Source organism: Sander lucioperca, chromosome 13, assembly GCF_008315115.2.
Source record: "Sander lucioperca isolate FBNREF2018 chromosome 13, SLUC_FBN_1.2, whole genome shotgun sequence".
In the NCBI taxonomy this organism is placed as follows: domain Eukaryota; kingdom Metazoa; phylum Chordata; class Actinopteri; order Perciformes; family Percidae; genus Sander; species Sander lucioperca.
Window position 1 is genome coordinate 2,865,592 of NC_050185.1, and position 24,293 is coordinate 2,889,884.

The 24,293-nt window shown below is 40.7% G+C and overlaps 1 protein-coding gene and 1 long non-coding RNA gene across 6 annotated transcripts in view; one reads left to right on the top strand and one right to left on the bottom strand.

Moving 5' to 3' along the window:
• The window catches only part of igsf9bb (immunoglobulin superfamily, member 9Bb), a 136,206-nt gene extending 117,001 nt beyond the window's left edge, over positions 1-19,205 (bottom strand). For all 5 annotated transcript variants that reach the window (XM_031310960.2, XM_036008880.1, XM_031310959.2 and 2 more), the window contains exon 1: positions 18,897-19,205. In XM_031310960.2, coding sequence (XP_031166820.1) covers positions 18,897-18,960 — 64 coding nt within the window. In that variant the 5' untranslated portion in view covers positions 18,961-19,205. The remainder of the gene's footprint in view (positions 1-18,896) is intronic.
• Positions 12,273-23,946, top strand: LOC116058216. The gene is made up of 3 exons (XR_004106991.1): positions 12,273-12,284; positions 15,549-15,553; positions 23,754-23,946. It is a non-coding gene; the product is annotated as an uncharacterized LOC116058216 (long non-coding RNA).
• Positions 23,947-24,293: the final 347 nt, after the last annotated feature.

A 24,293-nucleotide genomic window follows, 5' to 3' on the forward strand; every position in this document is an offset into this window, starting at 1 on the left:
TTAAGGCCAGATGGCAGAGGGTGGATCATCGGATCCTCAAGTTCAGCAATGCTCACAAATAAGCAAGGGCAACTCAGTGATTGAAATCAAAGCAATATTGACTCCGTACACAGTATTTGACGAACAAGCCTCTATTTCATCTTGATGACTGTCAGTGATGTATTTAACAGCCACAATCGATTTTCACACTGCATCTGCATATGATTTCTTAAACATTTTTTTTTAATTTATTTTGTATTACAGCTGCAGCATGCAGCTTTGGTTAAAATTACACAGGTGTTGCATTGTGTGTGATACAAAGGTCTTGTAAAAGCGGAGATAGTAAAAGTGTTGCTGTGTTCAGCTTTAATTGACACTCTTGCTGCTGTTTAGATGAAGGTTCTGTGTTCTCTTCAGGTGCTTTTACACCTGACTTGCTAAAATTGAATCAAACTCTGACACATCTACACCCTCGGTACAACTGGTTTGGGAAGGTGAGAACGCCCTAATCAACTCGGGGCTGCCACAGAGAGCGAGTGTTGGAGCCCTTCCAAGTGAAGCCTGGAACACTATGTGAGAGAAAACTAATCAGAATAAATGCTGCTCATTATGGGCTGACTATGGAGAGATGCATTCTTGTCAGGAATGGTGTACACAGACATGTTGCATCTGTTCAGCTGTCAGCATGCGTTACAAGCTTCAGCCTGCCTCACTTGCTTTCCTTGCAAAGAAACTGGGAACAGGTCATGATAACATTTCATCACTTCAGGTATTCCTTGTGCATCCGATTGTCCCCCCTCCCCACTCCCCCGCTGGCCTGCACTCACACTGCAATAAAACAATCAGGGCCAGAGCACGCTTACGTCATTACATTGCAGGACTCACCAACTCCAATTCCCGTTCATCTGTAAGATAAAAAGCAGACATGGGCACGTTTAGAGATCACACTGGTGCGGACCGGCCCACCTCTTTCAAGCGGGCCCAGTCACAGTTAGGCAGGACAGGTTTAGCGTGCCGTGCCCCGGCACAGCACGGAGCGATCACACTAGTCAAACGAACCGGACTTTGGAGTCAAACGGGCACGGTTTAACTGGGCCAAGTGAGAGTACGCCCTTATGCATACGGGATACTTGAAAACCTGATCACTTAGCAATGATGACTGCAATCAAGGCCCACATTTAAAAACCCACAATAAAACCACAACAGATTGCAGCGCACTCATGTCACATCACTCCACAATCAGTTGGATCTGTTTAAATACATTGTCTCATCTTATCAAACATGTTCAAAACTGTCTAAAGTCTACAATCCAAAGTTAAGATTGGAGATTCATTCTTGACCTTTTGGATAGGTATCTGCGTCTCCCAAGGCCAATATGGTCGAAAGCTCTGGAAAAAGCTAAGTGTACCTTGTGTTTAGAATATTTACCACGGATTCAATCAAAAGGTTTGCGATGAGCAATGATTTGATTTATCAACAGCCAGTAGATGTATTAGCAGAGCTATGGAAACAGTAAAGACTATTACTGTAGTGGTACAGTTGCACTTTTACTGACAGATGGTTGGCAATCGCCTCTGATGTGAGCACTCAGGTTTACAGTCCCATTGAATCAAATGACTTCCTCGAATTAGACAAGGGACTTAGAATCAACATTAAGCTCTCAGCCGATACCAGCTGGTTGAGTCCCTACAGCTCTCACTGACCCCCAACTCATTAAATCACAGACAGTTGTAGGTTACCTGCTGACCACAAAATGATAGAGAGCCAAATAAACAACACCTGAAATTAATTTGGACAAACCTTCAGAATCTAAATTAGGGGAGATTAAATACTCTGTGGAGTTTAAGTTTGTGATTTGGAATGGATCAGTGCATGCAATTTGTTTAGAATATTGGGTTTCCTGGATTTGTAGTTCATGCAAAGGGTAAATATTAAATATAATAAGTATTGTGCATAATCAGGCTGTATATTCCCTGCAGTAACTGTGTTTACATCCAGGTAACTTATTATGTTGCTTTGTCTCGTTACTGAACGGTCTGCAGTGAAATGTGTTTGCTACATGTGTGTTACTGAGAAACACAAGACTATTCTCTAATGTTGCTTCGACTCGCAACAATCTCCACCAGCATCAGAAACTTGTAGGAAAAAAAACCCAAGCAGCTAATTACAGTTTTTCGTAGCTGCCGAAACCCCAACGTGGAGTTACATTTTTAAAGAGGAGCACATCAGCAATGGCGTAGCCTACAGAATACAGTAACCTCGCACGGAGGCATAACCTCTTAACGCAATGATTTGACAGTACTTTTACATTTTGCAAGGTAACTGATGCATGTCATTTTCTACAAAAATAACAAGCAACAAACAAAAACAAAAACAAGCTGATAATTTGCCTGTATATTAACTGTTAAGACAGACAATATGAAGATTTAAGCATTAAGGCAAATATAGTAATTTTCACAGTATGGAAGTGGAGAACAATTATATATTGTCATAAAAATCCATGTCCGCTTGCTTCATGTTTAAAGTAGAGCTGGTGGTAGCCTTGTTAATGAAAGAGCTGTTAACAATGTCATGACAGGTCACATTGTAAAAGCAATTAAAAATAAACACTTTGCCATTTAAAATGACCCCAAAATTGTGCTTACTGTAGGATGTTATAAAGCAGTAAACAAGGCCAGAGGCATTCTGAATGTCAAGCTTATGAATGAGGACAGTTCTCAAAGCTGTCCTGTCCAAAAGTCGTATTTTTAGATCACTGTAAAACTACTCATTCTATTAACAATAGGTTTCTTGTCACAGTAACTCACCATTGGTTGGGACAGGTTGGTTAGAGAGTTTCAGTTTGTCTTTACAGAGGGAACTTTCCCCCAAAGTCTCACTGGAATTTAGAGATAGTAAAATATTTCACTAAAAAAATGCATTTGAATAATATTCTCTACTGTGTCACATCTTAGTAGATGGAGTGTTTTTCTACTGTACACAAATGATGCTGGGGTTCAGTGTCTCGCTAAAGCTGCTTTAGTCATTCCTTTTAGATTCTTTGGTCTTTCACTTTGCCATGACAATCACATGATTTCGGGCATAGTGAACACTTTATTTATCTCTAATATACACAGCCATTGTTAACCATTATTAAAGCATGCACGAGCACTGAGCTGAACATAATTATTATTGGAAAGACATGCGCCACAGACGTAGTATACAATGATTGGCCAGCATGTTTTGAGTCCAAAGGTGACGGGCTGATCCACGACAAAATGTCTTCTACAATGAACATCGTTTTAGAGTTGTATGGATGGATCAGCTGTCACTTTTAGGGATTGTTGCTATGCAACCTTTTCTGTCTACAAAATACACAGGTTGACCATGTACTGAAACTGTATAATCTGGCTGCTTCTGTCTCCCTGGCTCCTTGTGTGGAGTTTTGAATACATTTCTGACTTTTCTCCTTTATGATTTATGAATATAAGAAAGTGTTAGCTTTCCATTGGTCTGTGATACCCCATCAGTTACTTGTTCATATTTAATGTCACACTTCACCCTGATTACTCTAAATAATGTATTGGACGTTGTAGCTCTTTGCTGTACATGCCCCAACCCCTGTATTTGCACTATGCTCCATATTGCTCAGACATTATATGCTGCCAGCTTTCTCTATTATGAATGAAGTCTTTGATGTCTGGCTTTTTACAAGCCAAACTTTTCTCCCTGAAAATTAGAGGCTAATCTCTAAAGTCAATCTAATCTCTGTTCAACCCTTCTTTTGGAAATTCAAACCAAGCCAGCCGACAGGGGTATATCCCTGGTCATGACAATTCAGAGATCACATGGATCACAACGAGGGAGCAATGCATGACAATTACCTTAAGTGCTAGAAACGGGCGTGGCTCAACACGTCATATTCAGTGAACAGCTAACTTGTCACATACTTCAGTCCAGCTGTACACCAGCAGAACTAATGTTTTGTAGCTACTTCAAATTGACATTGCACAGTACAGAGAGAGAACTAAAGTTCACTTTATGATTGTTTCGCAGTGATTACGCTCTAAAGCATAAATAACCATCAAACACTAACAGATGATTTTGTGCAGACTGATTTCTCCTCCTCTGCAGCAGCTGGACAAGGAAGTGGGTTACTCTAGTATCGATTTTTTACTATTTTAAGACGAGGGGAGAACATTTCTCTTTGTTTGACTTCATTAAAAGTAAAGTTGGGCTTTGCTGTTGGCTTCACGACTCATTTTTTAAAAAGACAGAGAGAATAGTTCATAGTTCCATTATCTTTATTGTGACTATTTCTCCCTAAAAGGAAGTTTTTCCTCGCCACTGTTGCACTAAATGTTTCCTCTTGAGGGAATTACTAGAATTGTTGGGTCTTTGTAAATTATAGAGTGTAGTCTAGACCTACTCTATCTGTAAAGTGTCTTGAGATAACTCTTGTTATGATTTGATACTATAAATAAAATTGAATTGAAATTGAATTGAATTGAGAAAAAAGAGAGATTTGCGCTGCACTCCCCAGCAGCCAACTGCAACCAACTGCAGTCTGCAGACGTGTGTGCAGAGAGAATTTAACTAAACTTATTTTCATACGTTGACGTTCTAACGATGGTTTTTTACATGCAGTTTTGCCTGTAAAACTCTGCTACCGCTCTGCATAGCGCTCTGCAACATGCACTCCGTTCTGCTGTTGTTGAAGCTGCTTGTGTAAACCATGTGCATAAAGCACAGTGAGACAAAATCTGTGTTGTTGTCGTTTTATTAAAATGTGCTGCGGACCGCCCTACTCTCTTTTCCCACCAATCACATACTTTGTCCCGCCCCGGTTGGTAGCGATCCAGGTCGTGCGCAATTCACATTGAAATCAACCCTAGTCCTACCCTGATCCAACCCACCTGGCGACCTGGGTTGCGAAGCCGAGTAGATCGAGGAGGATTACCCCATTCAAACACACAGTCAACCTGGGTATAACCCTGATTATTAGTGTGCCATTAGTGTGAAAGGGGTATTAGTGTTGGACTAGGGTTACAGGTCAGACCTGAAGCAGGACTCATTGTCTTTGTGGACTACAAGTAGCTGCTGTTTTTGCTGACCCCCAGCCGCATTCTGGAAGAAATCATTAGTGTGTGTTTTCTGCAGCACCAGCGGGCCATGCCATGATGCCAAATTACATGAATTATAGTGTTTCTCTCAACAGGCACAGGTCATGTACAGCTGCTAACACTTCTGCCCTTGAACCTACAAATTTAGCAGCAGCACTTCAAAAGACACATCTAAACAATCCAGGACATTCAGCCTGTGCGGTGTGAAGTTGACATCTGGCAAACACAAGAGAGAACACTTGTTTTGAAATAAATCTCTCTAGTTATATGAGCCGTCACTCCGATTAGTCACCATCTGTTTCCACAGACCTGACTTGTGTTTGCCAACCACAATCAATAAACAAATGTCCAATCCAGATTTGACAAAGTTAAAGGCTCAGGAGCCGGCGGCCATCTTAAAGCCTCTGGCTGTTTGGGGGATGATCCCGTGTGCACGGCTGCTTATTAGGCAGTAATGTGTGGCTGTCCATTGCTCGGACAAGGCCATGACAAAAGGTCACAGTAGATAAGGGGACACCAGAAAACCACAGCACAGGAACCCACGTATTGAAATGGGCAATAAGCAAATAAGGAAATTACCTCTTCTGTATTCTGTCTTGGTACAAACTGACTGAGTCCTGCAGTTTTACTCATAAAAAAAATGAATGGATGCCTCATTCTATGAGAAAAAAAGTTCACACATTACAACTGTAGAAGATACTGACCAGCATACTCTGATGAGATCAAAACATAGGATTCATGGCAGATATGTAGGACAAATCCTGTATTGTTTGCAAAATGCTGTCATCCAATTTTCACAGTAAGCACATTTTAGCTGGAGGTAGAGGAGACAAAATGCCAGCTCCCCTAATATGTCTCTATTTAGACATGACAGCTATTCCCTGTTCACCTCATGTCCACAGCGCACTCTACCTGCTCTGAACACAGACGATGTTCCTCTACTTCTTTCCAGAAAGCTAACTGTTTTCCACAAGCTTCCTGGATCATTGACATGTTAAACCACACACTGTTCCTTTACATACATTTGCCCCAAGCAGCTCTGTGATGTTTACTATATTTTAGTGAATTACCAGAGCTCTTCATGTTTGCCTCGTGTGTCTGCATTGTTTCTTGGACAAGAGTGATCTGACCTTTTGATGGAACGATTACAAACAGTTCATGTCAGCAATATGCTAAGTAAGTGGTTACTTGACACCTTGGAACCAGCAGGCTGATCCATCTGCCTCACCCTTTAGGGGTGATGGAGAGTCATGGATACTGCCACGGGCACAGGGCTGAAACTACTGCACATACAGCTCTTGGAATATACGGTACTTTAAAAAGCCTGATTACCTATTCTCTCAATCAGCTTCTTACCATGAGTAACAGAATTCTGAATAAACAATAGTTTTCATTGACAAAGTTTTGGTTATTTCTAGGGCTGTCAAAATCGACGCGATAATAACGAGTTAACACAAATTCCTTTTTAACGCCACTAATTGTTTTTGACGCGCAATTAACACTCACGCTGGGTGTCGGGCCACAAACCATTATTTTCCACATACAGCCGTGTGGTTCGTGCCAATGAACTACAGTATTTACTTTGTTCTTTATAAGACCAAGCACGTTGGTAGTTGGCTTTGCTTTTTTGTGTTCTCTTACAACTCCTCTGAAAGTACAGATGAATGAAAAAGGAAACATCCTGGAAGTCATTATCTGCTCTTAATATTTTGGCCCTAATTACTGCTAACCACAACAGTCATTTGTCTGTGGTATTCGCTGCAAGTTGTCTCAATCCATGTACTCCAACACTGCTGCCACACAGCAGCCAGGGGATCATGTGTCATATGCTGTGCCACACCAACATCATCAATCAGTTTGTCTATTACATGTCTCCTACTGCATCTCTCAAAGGGGCCAATACGCAGCCATGCCTATAGAATTTGCCTGTTGGTTTGCAGCATCAGGGTTAGGTTCAGATCTTGGGCTGGATTTAGTGTAGCAGAGCTGAGGCTATGGTGAGGTATCTTATGGCCCTATCCAATGAATGTTTAATGGGTCTCGAGAAGTCGGCGTGGAGGAAGCTGACTGTGCTGCATCAGTAGGCCAGGAGGTAAAATGAGACAGGAAGCCAGCCAGCTCAGAATGGCAGGAGGAGAGGGGAGGGAGCATAAAGTGCAGTATTCAGAGAAAGTATACAGAACAGGACAGAAACCAAGATGCATGGTAGCAGGAAACCAAAAAACAAACAAACAATGCTGCACTAAAATCCTCCAAATGATTATTGTATGGGTATCAATCATACATTTCAGAAACGCTCTATTCAGAACCTGCACTAAAATCAGGCTCATTATAGGAGACAGACTACACATAATTAAAAAGGGGTGGTGAGGGCAGGGTGGGGCTTCAATTATGGGAATTCTCCAAATTGATACAGTCGCACCTTTGGGGGACTTGTTGGGTCTCTGTAAATTATATCGGTAATGTGTCCTGAGATAACTTCTGTTATGATTTGACACCATAAATAAAATTGAAATTGAATTGAAGTAACCGTGGTTGATTTTGAGTCTGTAGTCAGAGTTGTCCTTTGCTTGTTGACTGTTGCTGAGAAATGTACTTTGCGGTGCTTCCCCCTCCTGTCTATTGCCGGGTCAATCTGCTCTGTGCAACGCGCCGGGGCGAAACTGTGATTTTGTTTCCACATGAGAAAATGTATTTCCCATTTGTGAAGCTCAACTCTATCAGCATCACACATAATGGAAGACTTAAGGTGTATGCAGGTTGCCTCATTTACATGTTTGGGTGGCTGCATTTACGTACAGAGCCTCTAGCACGGCTGTAGACTAACTATTTCTCTTCTGCTGACTGGGATTTTTAAAATTACAGTTGGACATTGATACTTTCTGCATGTGCCCATGTTTAAATGGTTGACTAAATAAACACCTTAAGAGAAATATGTGCACTAAAAATGAATTCTCACTTTGCTTTGACGTGAGGTAGAGATGGGCTATATGGAAAAAAAAATCAAATATCCCGATATTTTTGACCAAATACATCATTATCGATAAGCGGACGAAGATGGATGGATGGACAAATAATAGACAGCTAGAACAGTCTGGTAAGTTCAGAAAATGACATCACTCACTACTGTAATACAGCCTTTAAAACCAGGAAAAGACAACACTTGTGTCATATTGCGATATCCAAATTTTAAGACAATATCTATATCTATTATATCAATATCGATATATTGCCCAGCCCTAACGCGATTCTCCCCAATGTAAACTCCACAGCGGCACTACAAGTCGCCAATGCAACTAGGCAATGTTTTGATGATGTGCCCATTCTGTGTATCCTGACTGCAGCAGATGGGCTATAGAAATTACTAGCTGGACAGCTTTAAAATGAGTCAGCTAAAAGGACACTGGTACAGTATATTCACAACAAATACCAAAGAGCAATACCTTCCTGAAGTGCTTTGCTGCGAGAGCTGCTCCAAATCAAATACTTTATCGTGATCAGTATACCAAGCACGCACTTATCTCTAACTACCACAATCTATTTTAGACATCACAGATGTGAGACGTAGCTGTAAGGGAGTCAGGAGGGAGAATGTTTTGGATAAAACAGAGCAGCTGTCTTTATGTGAGCCAAGAGACAACGAGCGAGATATTGTCTTTATCCATGTTGAACTATACCAGCGGACCCAGACATTCTTCTCTGCTAGCTCCCTGCTCCTTTTAAGAGAGATACTGTATATAATTGAAGTTAGACAGCAAGGCAATACTAGATAAGCAACACCATCCTCCCCCGCATGGAATTAAGTGACCACCCCAGGACACTGAGTGATGATGCAGACAAATCGAAATGCAGCTAGAAACTGAAAGTCTGAGGCAAAATCAGCTGTAGTGTTTACATTTCCTGGGCTATAAAAAACAATTCCAAGCTTATTAAAGCTACTTAGGGAGTGAATTTTAAAATCAACTATTAATTCATAGTATCTAATAATGACTTAAAGGTGCTCCTTTAAGTCAAAATAAAGGTGCTCTGATTGATCGGTCACCGCTCATAATCGCCTGATATTTGTTCTAAATAATCGGATCAGTTATCTTAAAAATGCCGATCAGATGATGATACATGCTGACGAGCTGCACATTGTCTTATTTCCGCGTTTTGCCGGTGCTCCTGTTGCTTACTGGTAGCCAGAGCCGTGCAGCTCTAGCTCAGTTAATTTTGTTATATTCCTAATTACAGCGGCTAATTACCCGCTATACAGATTTAAACTTTCACTAGTTCGCTCAAGCGCTCACAGCTCTCTCCTTTTTTATCGTCTTTTCTGCTAATCCCACAGTTGTTTACACGCTATTCAGTCCTGCTAGAGCTACCATAGTTAAGCTACGCAGTTATCAGTGGCTTCTCTCTCCTGCCATATTTAGCATTACAAAAACAAGTTATTTGTGGCTTTCGCGAACGTAAGTTAACTTTCGCTTATCCATTAAAATGCCATTTTACTGTGAGAATGTTCTGGAGATATGTGGCTTGTGATAAATGGGTCCAATATTAACTTTGGTGACTATGGGGCGAAAGAATCGGTGCTAATCTGTGTTCGCTTTCACTTCTCCGAATGGAATCAATACACTCAGGACCTGCTGCTAGTCTCCTAAAGAGGCATGGCAGCAGAGATGTGAAGTAATGAAGTACAAATACTTTGTTACTGTAATCAAGTAGATTTTTCAGATATTTTTACTTTACTATTTATTTTTGTGCTGACTTTTTACTTTTACTCCTTACATTTTTAACACAAATATCGGTACTTTCTACTCCTGACATTTTACAAAATTGGCTCGTTACTGTAGTTTCAAATAATTTCAGTGGAGTAACCATTATTATTTTTCGTGTCATCAATATATATATTTGCACTTGACGCACCACTACATTCCATTCGGCAGCATTCATTCGCGGCAAATCATTGCGGCTTGATGGCGGTAACGTTAGCACATAGTAGTATGGACGGGGACATGATTGAAAATGAAGAAAACGGAGATCCCAGAGATTCGTCAGACAAGCAGCAAGACATTCCCAATCATCCTTGACCCTATCTGAGAGAGATGTTTGAGATAGTAGGCATCAAGAATGACTCCTGGCCAATGTGCTGCGTGACTCTAAAATTATGGGGAACTTCTTAATTAATGTCTGTTTAGTAATTCATATTTTATCCTTTATTTACTTTCTAGAAGCCATATTTGAGCACACATACATACACTTAGATTCCTTTAAATGTTAAGGGGAAGATTAAAAAACAGAAACAGGATCTGTGAATTCTCACAAAATCACAACTGAATTCATATCTTGCTACTCCGTCAGAATCATATTAACCTGGAGTCCCAGTCTCTGTCACAATAATCATACATGTGATGTTTTAGGCATATTGGCAGACATCCATTTAAAATGTAGCCAATGGCATATAAAGAGCCTTTTTTCCATGTCCACTGAAGTTTCTCAGCTTGCACTCTAGTAACATTTGTGTGGTCCAGGTAGCTTTGCATAAAAAAATGGTTGTCATTCACAAGGCTACTTTTACTTTTATACTTTAAGTACATTTCCAAGCCTGAACTTTGTTACTTTTACTTGAGTAAAGAAGTTAAATCAGTACTTCTACTTTTACCAGAGTATTTTATAACACAAGTATCTGTACTTCTACTTGAGTACGGGCGAGAAAGCAAACAAATGAGTATTGAAAATGTTTCAATTTAGAATTGATATAAAATTAAAAAATATATGCCAGTATGCATATTCCACTCTCTCTCTCTTAGAGACACAACTCAAACCATAGCAGCCTACGCTTGGCTGTTGGGAGCCGCTTAGAGCCTAACAAATATGGGTTTCCTGTGGAATAAATTAAATAACATTGTATGAAAATGAAAATAAAAGCTAAATGTGCACAACACATTGTTGTGAAATTATATAGAAGAGAGTGAATATGTTGCACATGTTGCCTGCCAACAAACAAACAGTTGTCAATTATTGATACTTTCTCATCTCTTAAATTTTACTACTTAATAATATACAGTGATATTAAGAATAGCCCCAGCAGATTAGTTCACTGTACCAAAATAGAGGCTGCTGGGAGCTGGGGGGGTCTGACATCAGCCGCCAGTCACTGCTCCTTGGCCCAAATACCAGGATGATTGCCATCTAAAGGTTGGTGACTTTTATGAAGTGTGCCATTTTCCCAAGGCAACAGGGGTGCTACTTTTCATTAGGCTCAGTGGGGGTGAAGGCTTCTGTACATGGAGCACCAACCGTCCACAGCAGATCATACCGCACAGCTGTACATGATCCATGGATACCAAGTAAAACAGATTCTCAACCTCTCCAATGTGTGTGTTTTATATCACAGTAAACTGAATCTCTTTGGGTTTTGGACAGTTGGTTGGACATAACAAGACATGTAAGACATCATCTTAGGCTCTACAAAACTGGAATGGACATTTGTCATTATTTTCAGCCCATTTATTGAGTTATAAGTATTGTCAAAATAAATTTATAATGAAAATAATTGTTAGTTGCAGCCCTACTGCCCAGCCCAGTTGATTACTTAGCTAAACACACCACAAGCTATTTTTGTTGGTATCAAAGATAGAGGGGAGAGAAGTGCTCCCTCTGCAGAAACCTTTTAGTGTCAGCCCAGTAATCACAACAACTAAACAGCTGTTAGTAAATAGATTAACAAGCTAATAAGACGGTGATATGGCGATACTTTGGCCACACAGCGGCTAAGACAGTCTCAAACGGGGGGGGGCAACTTCAAGTTGGACACAAAAATAGAGGTGTGTACCAAGCTGAAAACCTGCGCCAAGGATGGGACACACACACACACACACACACACACACACACACAGGGCTGAACTTGGAAATGAGCCTTTTGAAGTCCTGAAAGCATAAAAATAGACTGGAGGGAGTTATGCAGATAAGATGTAGCCTCATCCAACTGGGCCTCAAGTCCAGGTTGGAAGATTGGCAAAAATATAAGTGAACTGGTGAGATGCTGACAAGTTATATGTTGAAATATGTTGAGTCATTTAGTCATGAACAGCAGTGATCGGTATCAGATCAATTAAAAGGCCAGATCGGAGCATTCCTAATAAAAAACTAATGTGTCTGAAGCCACAATAGGGCTGCACTATATTGGAAAAAAACTGACATTGCAATAAAAGAAAACCTGTGATATATATTGAAATATGAAAAGAAATGCTGGAATTCCTTGAATAGCTCTATTTGGAAATAATTGATTATTCTCAAATGAATGGGGTGGTTTTGTAGGGGAGTGCATCTGCATAGAAAATAATAATCAAACAAAGTGAAAAATTACTTTTTTTTATGTGAACCATCCTTTCTTGAGCTTTTGTGCTATACAACTGGTTTCAACGCACCAAACACAAAAGCAAGAGAGCGCTGTGAGTATTCATCTGACATGTTTTTGGAAGGGTACATTTGGTAGTTAAATACACTTGTATTCATATAATGCTCTACTATCATTCCATTCTGAAGACAATGGTATTAATAATGCATGCATGTTGCTCCCCTCTTGTTCCTCGCTCATTTTCAGGTTGTGGTCGACTAGCGGGGCCTGCTTTGGTTGATTGATTAATTGATCAACATTGATTGTGATTGGTGGTTGGCTGTGCATGCAGAGCCTACATGTTACGCACTAGCAACAAACTCCATGTATCCAAGAACCCTTGAATCAGAGTAAATTATGATATTTTAGACACAGACTTCTCTTGTAGATTAGTGCCATGTTTCCAGCTTCAAACCGTAGTTGGGACAGACCCCTGGTTTATTTAGGCTAACTCAATTAGCTTTAGCTGGTAACTAGCTTTCAGTCTGGGAATGGTCGGGAGACATCGTGATAACGATGCATTAAACAGGTTGCATTTTCTTTTCTTTGCAGCAAACACAAAACACTGACTACTGTAGCTTTTCTACACACACGAGGGAGAGCCTCACTTCCCACAGCAAACCCATGGCCGCCTGTCTTAAAGGGAAAGGGTCGGCCGCTAACATTAGACATGTATAATGAGAACAGTGCAAGTTTTCCTTTTGTATCAAGCAGCAAAAAAATGTACTGTAGCTTTTACATTACACGTCGTGCAATGTGACTACTGCACATGCGCACATCGCAGTGGTGATGCTAAAACAACGTATCGTGAGCCCTAAGCCACACTCAACACACAGCGATGAGAGTCCTTCAGTGAGAAAATGCTCAACACCCACAGGATTTTAATCCATGCTGTGAACAAGCCTTTTCTTGGTCAGCAGCTTTGTTTTTGCCAAGCAGCCACCCACTTACTGGGAGAACACTCATTAAGTGATCATACTGTAGGGATCATCAAAAAACAGGGATACCAGGGACATTTCAGGGAATAAAATTAATTAGGCACCAGCACTCGGAGTAAGGAAAAAGGATGTCATTATTAGAAAAGGAATTACTGGCAAAGGCTGCAACTAAGAATTATTTTCATTAACAATTAATTGAATATGTATCTCAATTAATCACTTGGTTTCTTAATGTCAGAAAATAGTTGATTTTTCCCAAAGTCGAAGGTGCCATCTTCTGATGTCTTCAGAAAGTCCAAAACAAAAGGTTGTTCAGTTGACTATCATAGAAAAACCAGAGAAATATCCCCATGTAAGAAACTGGAACCAGAGAATTTGGCATTTTTCCTAAAAAAAAATAACCGAGAAATGATTAATGGATTATCAAAATAGTTGCTAATTTATTTTCCATCCATCAACTAATCAAAATAATCAATTGTAATTGTTGCAGCTTTACAAAATGTAAGTCTAAAGTGCAGAACACAGATGTGTTTCAGAGTCAGGTGTAAATGTAATCCAACTAAAACCAATTCCTAGAGAGAGTGGATGGATAGATTTAAAGGTGCTCAGACAGCGAGAGGTTAGCACCACTTCCATTGTTCCCAATATAAGCACAACTTCAACCGAGGCAGCGGCAATGGAGAGAGAGGGTGGCTCAGTTATATGCCGGTGCAGCCTGAGTTCATGATGGTTGAAGCTAATTTTAACTACTGCTAACTAACTTCTATTGGGCCAACATAGTTTATGATAAACTAAACTTGTTATCAAATTGCTGCTGAGATTAGAGAGCGTAGATAGCAGCAACATGTTCTTAGGGTGCCGTTTTCATACAGACCAACAGGTCCTAACACAAATTATAGTTTGGACGGTTAATGTTTGTCATCCTGCATCATCAGCTCTACATGGACCCACATCAAATCAAATTCTGGAGACTGACAGCAAGTCATGCAGCACTTTACTGTGCATTATGGGTGTATTTATCCCTCTGGTGGCACAAAGAGTTCACCAAGTAATCACACTGAAAAATAATTATTGGCTGTGTGCAATCACAAAGGCTTGTATCATGTGGACGCCCCGACAGTGTTGTAGTCATTACTTAGAATTCCTCATGGGGGAGACAGAAACTACACACTATAGCTTTAAGAACAAGCTTCTCAAGACATGGTGGCTTCATCTGTTGTTAATACTGTCGGTAAAGTGAAGGGTGTTACCCCCGAAAGAGCATCGGCCCTGGAGTGAACGTCTCCCCTGTGGTTTCCCGCCCAACGTGGAGACTGCAGCACACACAGAGACTAGAGTGTCATGCACACAGCACACCTTTTTGTTTAATTAAATCGCACAATTTTGACATCGCGATTGCGATTAGATTAATCATGCAGCCCTGGCTTATAGTCTACAGATTGGGAGAACGATTTCTTAACAGCTAATGGATTTACTTATTGATATGATAAATTGATAAAAATGTATTTGTTTTGTACCACTGCTAAACTGCAGTGTTTCTGTGATAGACTGATGTTTTGTCACAACATAAAGACAAATAATAATTATACATCTGGTTCATTATTTACGTACATATTTAACACTGGATTTTGAAACTTAAATGTAGGCAGGTATGCATCACCCCCCTCCTCCTCTATCCCCATCAGTCCCCAGCCCTCATGGCATGTTGGGGCATATGTATTTATCGAGCAACCAAGTGGCATTTATCTCACAGCTTAATCATAATTAGTCCAACTTAGTCCAGGGCAGACAGCCTGTTAGTGGGCATATGTTCAGATCCTGGTTAAAGACACACTGCTTCCCCAGGGGATGCTTGCGTGTTGACATGTGTGTGTATATGTGTGCGTGGGTAGGGGTAACAAGTGCGTGTGTGCGCAAATGGCAGCAGACGGTTGCTGTGGAGCGCGCCCTGAGCCTCCATTAACACAACCCACCATGTTCCCTTCCCTCGGCTACACAGCCATGCTGAGAGAGGCCACTTGAAACCTGGAGGGAAACAAGTTCATCCGAGTGTACGGAAGAGGAAGACGACAGGGCGGAGCATGCAGGAGAGAAGAGAGACGGGAAGAGGATGGGATGGCGACGAGGACCTGAGTCAGACAGGAAAAGTGAGAGTAGGGAGGTAGAGAGGGAGGGAGAGATGAAACCAGGTGAGAAAGAGAGGAAACCAGAGAGGAGGGGAGAACAGAGAGAAAGAGAGACAGTCTGGCTCAGGTCCAGGGTTATCACTGGCAAAAGTCGAGGCATTTGCCAGCTGCCAGCTGGAGACAGCAGCACTCGGCCAGAAGGATGCTGCCCTGCGCAGCTTCTGACGGCTAGTGTGTTCGCCTTTGTTTGTGTGTCTGTGTGTGCACAGCACGGACGCTGCAGAGTACTGAGAGCTCTGTCCATGTGTTAAAGCACAGGACAAGGACCATATGCATGAAGGGGACAGTCTTTACAAAACACAAAACAAGTCTGGTCACAGTTGCTCTTCCTCAGAATTTAGTGCTCATTTATGCCAAGTCGCCTGCTCTCCCAACCGTGGAAGAGACTAGGGAAGCCGCTTAAAAACATCTCCCTAAGTCTCCATCTTTTGGCAGACGATGCTTAAGTGTATCCTCTTTAGGCAGGACATTACTTAGGCCTTACTGTTTGCTGTGCAGCCAGCCGAGCCCACGTTGCATGCCAGAAGGATGTCAACAAAAATAAACATACATAAAACCTGCAAGATTTGGTGTCAAAAGATGAACACGCAGTAAAGGAAAGCTTGTTTGTATCATAATGCACTCCTTTCTTAATCATTTAATCAGTGATGCTGAAGCACAGACGCTGTCCCAATTTTCTCCATCTCTCCTCTAAAGATGAGTGGCAGGGAGGGAAGGGAGGGGGGGGGGGGCAAAAGTAGCAGGGATTCCTTTTTATAAAAGGTATGCTGTGATGCTGCTACAGCTTTACTCCCTCACCACGTGTCCCTGTCGTCATCGACGAGAGAAAAGCTCACATGCACACAATGCACAGTGTCGGACCGCCAAGCGATACGCCGGTCCGCCTATAGAGGATGATGTCATTTATAATTAGAGCTGTAATTAATATATAGATTATCGATCATCAAAATGTTTAAAGCTACATTGTGTAAGAATTTCTCCCATCTACTGGTAAAATTGTATATGACAACCAACTGAATATTACTTTGTAGCCCCTCCCATTCCGAGCGCGTTCTAACTCCTACGGTGGCCGTATTATTCCAAGAAGTACGACTTCGTCCGTGAGTGTTCCTTCCAGTGTAATAACAGTTTTACATTATTTTGGTACCATTTTATTGCTAACATCAGCTATCAGGTTCCCGAACATATGCAAGCTAATGTTAGTAAAGCATCAGTGCTATCGTTATTCTGTATATTGTACGAGATTAATAGTGTAAGGCAATGTTTACAGAGAAGCAACGGAGGTTTGTGTTTTTAATATATTTCTCTGAGCAGTATGAACAATGTCAATAAACAGGAAATTAGCTCTTAGTATCTCCATCTAGTCTGTGTTACAACTGCACATGACGTGAGTTGTCTGCCAGGGAAATCACGACACATATGATTATGTTTATGTTGCAAGGTAGACAATCCTTTTTCATCATTGACGCGAGGAAAAGTATCCTAGACGTCATTCTAGCATTATGCACAACCATGCTATAGTTAGCCAAGCAAGTATAAAACTTTGAATTTACACAAATAGGCTGAATTACCTGTCGAGAAGAAAGCAGGCAACGTCTGTGTCCCTTTTAAAATCCTTGCTCCTTATGAGTTCTTTCCATCTTGGAAAAGCCACTCCAATAGTTACTTTGGTCTTGTTGCTTTGCCTGACGCGTTGTCGTTTTAATTCTCTTTTTAACTTCCTTGGCGACTCCGTTACATGTCCTAGATGGGCGTTCCATCTTCAACCGGCTTTCAAATCTGCCGGCAGTCGCTGAGTAATCTTCTCCTCCTCCCTCCCTCCCTGGCATTCATCACGGCGCCACTGAGTGTAAAAGCGTGAAACGCGAAGGTATGTCCCTCTTTGGCTAACGTATTTTAAAGACATTGGAGCGAGTCACTCCACTGTATTCTGAATGATTCTGAATGGCAGATTCTACGCGTACGAGAATACTTTGATTAGTCGGTGGAAGTAATTACACATGAATGAGCACATATATGTGAAAGAACAAAGGTTTTTTTTGCTAAGAATCAACTCAAAAATTTACATAATGGAGCTTCAAGTTTTTTAAAGCACAAATCATCAAAATACACTGGTTTCAGCTTCTCAAATGTGAATATTTCCTGGTTTTCTTAGTATTCTATCATAGTATTCTGAATCTTTGGGTTTTGGACAAAAGAAGCAATATGAATATTTAAATTTGAGCTTTGGGAAATTGTTATCTGCATGTTTTTTTTTATTATTTTCTGACATAATAATATCAGCAGATTCTTTGATGATGATAATGGAAATGATCTTTAGTTGCAGACCTCTTTATACCGTGAAAGGTTAAACTGAGGTGACCCCCATCAGTGTGGCTTTTAGACACAATAACCCATCTCTTTTAGCCCTCTACAGGAGGTCAGAGGTCAGCTGCAAGGTGGCATGGTTGAAGGATCTCTAACCCATGGAGCCATTTTCTCAAACAAGACCGATACTCTTTTTCACTAGAAAAGCACATTTAGATTTGTAGAAAATAGTGTAAGGCTCACATGAAGTCATCACACATGTTATCAAAGTTGCATCACACAGAGCAGAGTGAGAAGCAGCCTGGGTGTGCTGGGAACTGTTGAGATTCACCCTGACGCGGTGCTGGCTCAGAAAGCGCTCCCTCTAACGGACAGAGCCGGGCTGACTCAGTCAGCACAACCAGCTCACCAGGAAGAGGTTAATCCACTCATAGCATTTTAATGACATCCACACCAGTGCACTATGCTAATCACATTTGCCTTCACATATCACGAAACGCTAGCAGCCAGTGTGCAGCTCAGTGCAGCCGGCTGCTACAGTCCAGTGGCTATGTCATGGAGCTCCAAACTCACACATTTTGGGAGAAATGTCAACCCAAACAGACTGCAAAACCAGCCCAAAACGTCACAACTCCGATAGTGCCATTTAACACGCATGCCCATGATGCATTACAGTGGGAATAAGCAGGTTGTCCTCTTTTAAAAACAGGTTTAACCGAAAGAGTTGCTTATCCTCCGTGGTAAAGCTCTGTTACAATTCATGTAACGGTTAACTTGGTCCGTTTCCCTCATCATTTTGCCACCGGCTCCTCTCAGGTGCGGTGATGAAAACACGTATGAACTTCATGGCGTAAAGTAGGCTATGACGTGTTTAACATACAAGCGACATATCCAAAGTTAGCTAACAGACAAGCGGGAAAAAGGTTGCTTTTTAAAGATAAAAAAGGTAAGTTAAACTTGAACAATAGGCGCCGGTGTATACAGATACTGCACTTCGACTCACCTTGAGCGGCCGTTCCTCGGGTGCTGAATACACTTGCTATCAAAGTGGCCACATACCAAATCATAGTACTATTGCCGACCAGAAATAAACCTCATCATATCTCAAAGTGCCCCTTTCGGTGAATCTCTCATCGCCGAATGTCCCAAGAACGAACTGAAGCGGGCCGGTATCCTGTTTTCTTGTTAACCGAGCCCTGGACACTTTTCCATCGGCGCATTCCCCTCTCTCTTCCCCTCTCCTCCGCTCTCCTCTCGCATCCTGAGACTGATCACCTGCGCCAATGGGACTAGAGCACACGACGCAGTGAAACCAGGCGCGAGCTCCTAAATAACCGCGGCCCCGCCTCCGCACTGGTTTCATTGAGGTGCGTGGGAAGAAGTCCCGGCCGCTGATTGGTCACCTGCGCTGTCGGTTTTCCAGCTGGAGTGTTGCGTTCAATGAATATGAAAATACACGGAGATTTCAGGCTTTGGTTAAAGGAAACCACCTCAGTGTGCTCATGGCGGCTAGAAAGAGGGCCAGCTTTTTAATTATTGGCATTTTCACCGTAAACGCACATATATTTACACTAATAGCAATAATATCATGATATAGGGTAACTTTATTTTTTTTTTTTTGCTCTTGCTAACCGTTTTTATAGTTAAGTTAGACCACATTAGGATAAAGCAAGCTGCGGTCAAAAAAATCATAATACAGAAGGTAAAAATAGTATCATTAGGCCCTATAGTATAAACCTGTTGTGGTAACTGTAACTTTTAAAAGTTACTATTAGTAGCCTAAAAGGACTGGATAAGACTGAAACGTCCTACTTACAAAGACAGGCCCGGATTTTAATAAATTAGTTCATTGTTTGTAGTAAGCTATAGCTTCACAATGGCACAGTCCCAACCACAGATGGTAAAATCCAACAGGTGGTTATCCTGTAAATGCAATGGAAATAGGCTACCTCTTGCTTGTTTAAAAGACAGGAATACTACCATTGCTCGACTGTAGGTGTTTATGCATGACACAACATTTAGTGTGGGTCGGAGGTATTGGGATCGATGATAGTCTCCAAAACTGCAAGTTTCTGACTTTTGTGTCATAAAAGGGGTTTTGCATTTTCCCGTTTTTCACGTAGGGCCTGAACGCAGCACTATAGGGAACCGTTTTAAGGTGGGTTGGAGTGTGAAGCCTTTAGCGGAGCTGCGGTATCATCCTGCGCAATAAGACGAGAGGAATCCTCCAGCACTGTTCATCATCAGATCACTGCCTGCATTCCATATATTCAAATCCATTTTGTAAAATGTTCACTATGTATGACTGAAATAGTGGTGGTCAGATTGCTAAAGTGTCACATTAAAAAAAGAGTTGCCATGCACTGTGATTACTGACTTAAACAACTAACTTGTCTAAATTCAGCATGATTCATCTTCACAGTGATTCAGTCAAGGACAGTTTAAAATTGAACTGACTCAGTCTGCCTTGCTCATAGAGTATTATGCCTCAGAGCCAATTCTAAGTCTAGCACCCCCGAGGAGGAGGCCCAGTGACAGCCTTCAGCAGTATGACAAATAAATCCATCTGAAGTTATTTGAGTTCATTCTGTTTCACATGCTAGTGTTGTTCTCATCATTTGCTATTCTTGTTTACATCCAAATGTTCTCAGCTGGCAAAATGATGACAAATGTTATTTTCATCTTCTCAACGACTGTAGATATTGTCTAAAAATTCTTCTCTAAAGCACTTTGCACTTATTGCAATGGTTGATGTTGCACATAATGTGTGCCATTTTATGAAACAGAAACTTAGTTTAGTTTTTACATCACTTATACTGTAGCATGTCATGTAATTTAACTTGTTGGAAATCTACTTCTTCTCAGTGGCTTGACAAAATATTGTTTTTCATTAAATTGGAGAAAAACAACAACAAATCTGAAAGGCTTATAGATGTTTTTGATGTGTTTCTTTTTTTTTCACCACTTTGGTATAAACCAGTGGTTCTCAAACTTTTTTCAATAATGCCCCCGCTTTGAAATAATTTATTAGCCAAGTACTCCCTTAACAGTGCAAAACATTTTTTGAAAAAACAACTTTGTAACTGAAAAACGCTTAATGATATTTCAAATGGTTAGAATCTATCACTAAATGTATTCTTTATTATAGTATAATTATTTTAGTAATTATGCATTAAATAAATCTGTACCCTCTGCAGTACTCCAGAGTACCCATAGGGGTATTAGTACACCCATTTGAGAAACATTGGTCTAAACTGAAATATCAGTTATATATCAACTATTTGATGGAATGCCGTACAATTTGGTACATGTACCCTAATGACTTTGGTGATCCCCTGACTTTTCCTCTAGCGCCACCAATAAGGGCTTTGTGATTTTAGATAGGTCGCCATGAAGGTTGGTGCAGACATTCATTTTCCCCTCAGGATGAATTGCAATAACTCCCCTCATTTTGTATGTAGTGCCATCATCAGGTCAAACATTTATTTTAAACATACATCATAGCGTTGTCATTGTGAACATTGTAGCATGCTGATGTTAGCATTTAGCTCAAAGCATCACATGCGCAACTACAGCCTCACAGAGTCAATAATAAGGCTGTAGATTCTCAGTCTTGTTTAAAAATGTCTCCACATGGCGATGTATCATGTTTTACTCATTCTGTCAATCAGCCAAGTCTTTGCTATTTTGCAAGCTAATTTTAAATATAGAAAAATTAACAAAAAAAAGAATAAAGGATTGGAAAAATCAACAGGGAATTGATCATTCTGCCAGTCCATACTTTAGTACTTTTCATTCTGTAAACCAATGTGGGAAACTTAAGAGGCGTTCTTATGTATGCCCTTTTCTTTTTTATAATGCCTGATGGGGATGTTAATGTAAAGTAGCATTTTGAAGTAAACATCCAGACTACTATCTGCTCTCACTCTCTGTCACACTCTGCCTCTCTTTTCCGGGGATACCTTAATCTCTCTCTCTCCTCTATCTCACAAAGCCTGTGAGGCCTTTCATGTTGTCTCTTCTACAAGACACAGCCAGCAGAGTCCGGCATGTCAAGCTCCAGCATGTCAGCATCTCTGACAGAGACATCACGGGCTACACATGCAGCTGAAGGCACTTCTCCTGATGATACAGGCTACTGTTGTGATTGGAGACCAGCCATGTCTCACAGCTCCCAGTCACACCGAGCACTGTGCTTTTAAAAGAGCTGTGTGAAGTGCAAATAGTATATTCAAATCCAGCATTCATTGTGTTCTGTGATCTACTCCAGGTTTCCAGCACACTCAGCTACAATGAGGTTTTTGTATCTCCATGGTGATGTAACGATAATGAGCCAGGTGTGACTCGTTAACAATTGACCATGGCCACTGGTTTTAATATATGTGGTAATAATGAAACTCAACTGGTGTCATATCTTAAAGGATGAAATTCAGTTGTATCTCCCCCAGTCTCAGTAGAACAAGTTTGTTTTAGGGGGAAACTGTGGTGAATGGAGCTAAAACAAACAATGGACAAAAAAATAATAAGCAACCATTTTGATTATTGATTAATCACTTAAGTCATGTTTTAAGCATTTAATACCTGTTGCTGAAGTCTCATGCGCTATTACCTTTCTTGCATTCCTTCTGCAGTCCATTGCAATTACTGTGGAGGACAATGGGGAAATCAGTGATATTTTACAACTTAGCAAGCTGGACTGCCATTTCTTTTAACAGGGGAGACATTTACTATACCAGTGTCCAACATCATCATGACGTTTTGGAGAACTATTTGTGATTTTGTTATGTGGCAATTTGTTGTCGCTGAAATGAATGAATCAGTGTGTCAAGTCTTTTTCTGTCTCATAGTGTTTCTAAATGCAGTACTTGAAGCAGTTCATCATATTTACTGAAGCTGTACTTGCATGATTCTTGCAGTGTTCGGGTTGTATCCACATCGTTGAATGTACCTATTGTAAGTTGCTTTGGATAAAAGTGTCAACTAATTGAATGTATTGTACTGTAAAGTAGAATGCAACAGAAGGATTGCAAAAAAATGGGAATGCATATGTTGGACTCAACCCAGGACATTCTACAATAAGAGCTTGTCAGCAGGTGGTAGGATGTTGTGTAGAGCCTGATTCAGGGTCCATCCACATTCACATGTAAACGCACGTTTTGCATCGTTTGGGCCGATCGTCCAAACAAATCCTGTAAACGCACTGCCTGAAAACGCACTTTTTTGAAACCTGGTCCAAGGGTGAAAAAATTCGAAAGCGGCTCCCTTTTGGCTTCGTTTGGATGGCAAAGCCACATACGTGCGTATCGATGATGTCATCGCCACACCATTCGACCTCTAACGCTATGTAGCTAACGTTAAACATCGCTAAAGTAGCTGACTGCTCCAGCAGGGACGTAACGTTAAGGTTAGCTGTTTATAAAGTGGAAGTAGACAACTTATCAACTAGCTAGGTTGCAGTGCTTCATTGTGCAGGAAGCACTGCAACCAGAACCACATATAGCATTATCAAAATCAAACTTTTGCACCAAATGGCACACACTTCATTCATATTACCAGATTTTTGTCTAACCAACTACACACTGTTGGGCATAATGAAAAGCACCCTCATCTTTATTATGCTTTGTCATAATACTAAAATAGTTCAAACTGTAGAAAATTCTTCAGATTGTTCACATGCACAGAACTATTTGCAGATACACACACATGCTGTTGAAACATTTATTTATTTTATTTTTCACCAAACAAGTCAGTGCAACATATACACAGAAGATATATTTACATTGGACTGAACAAAAATATGCTCACAAAAAACAGTAAACTGAAAAAGAAAATTGCAGAAAAAATGTGCAGAAGAAAGAAGAAAAAAGAGGCATCATAGTGCTTACTTCCTGATTGAAGTGGTAACAATGAACCATGGAGGTGATTGGCCAGGTGACACATCTATTGGCCAATGAGCTCATGTAGTGTCATTTTGAATGGCAGTGTTTTGAAATAGCAAACATGTGACTTTATGTCAGATTGTTGTGTCTTATGCAGAGAACCGTGTTCAGTGCATTTAAAAAGGGACATTTTGAATTGCAAAATGTGTGTAAAGCAGAAAATGTGTTTAGACTTTTGGAGACTTGAGAAGAGGTTTTGCTCTCTGTGTGTCAGTTTAAATAATTGTGCCATGCATGTCATTTTAGTGTGTTAGCAATTGGAAAAAACTGTAACACAGCAGTGTTTCAATCATTAAGTGTGTCAGTGCGCTAGCTACCTAGATACGCTGCTCATCTACTCCCAATCATAACATGATAGATTATAATAACTTTCACCACTGCTCATTTTATAAAGGCCGCCGCAAGAAAACGTGTCTTTGTTTACATTGTATAATGTGCTGTTGGATTGCTTTTTATTTTGC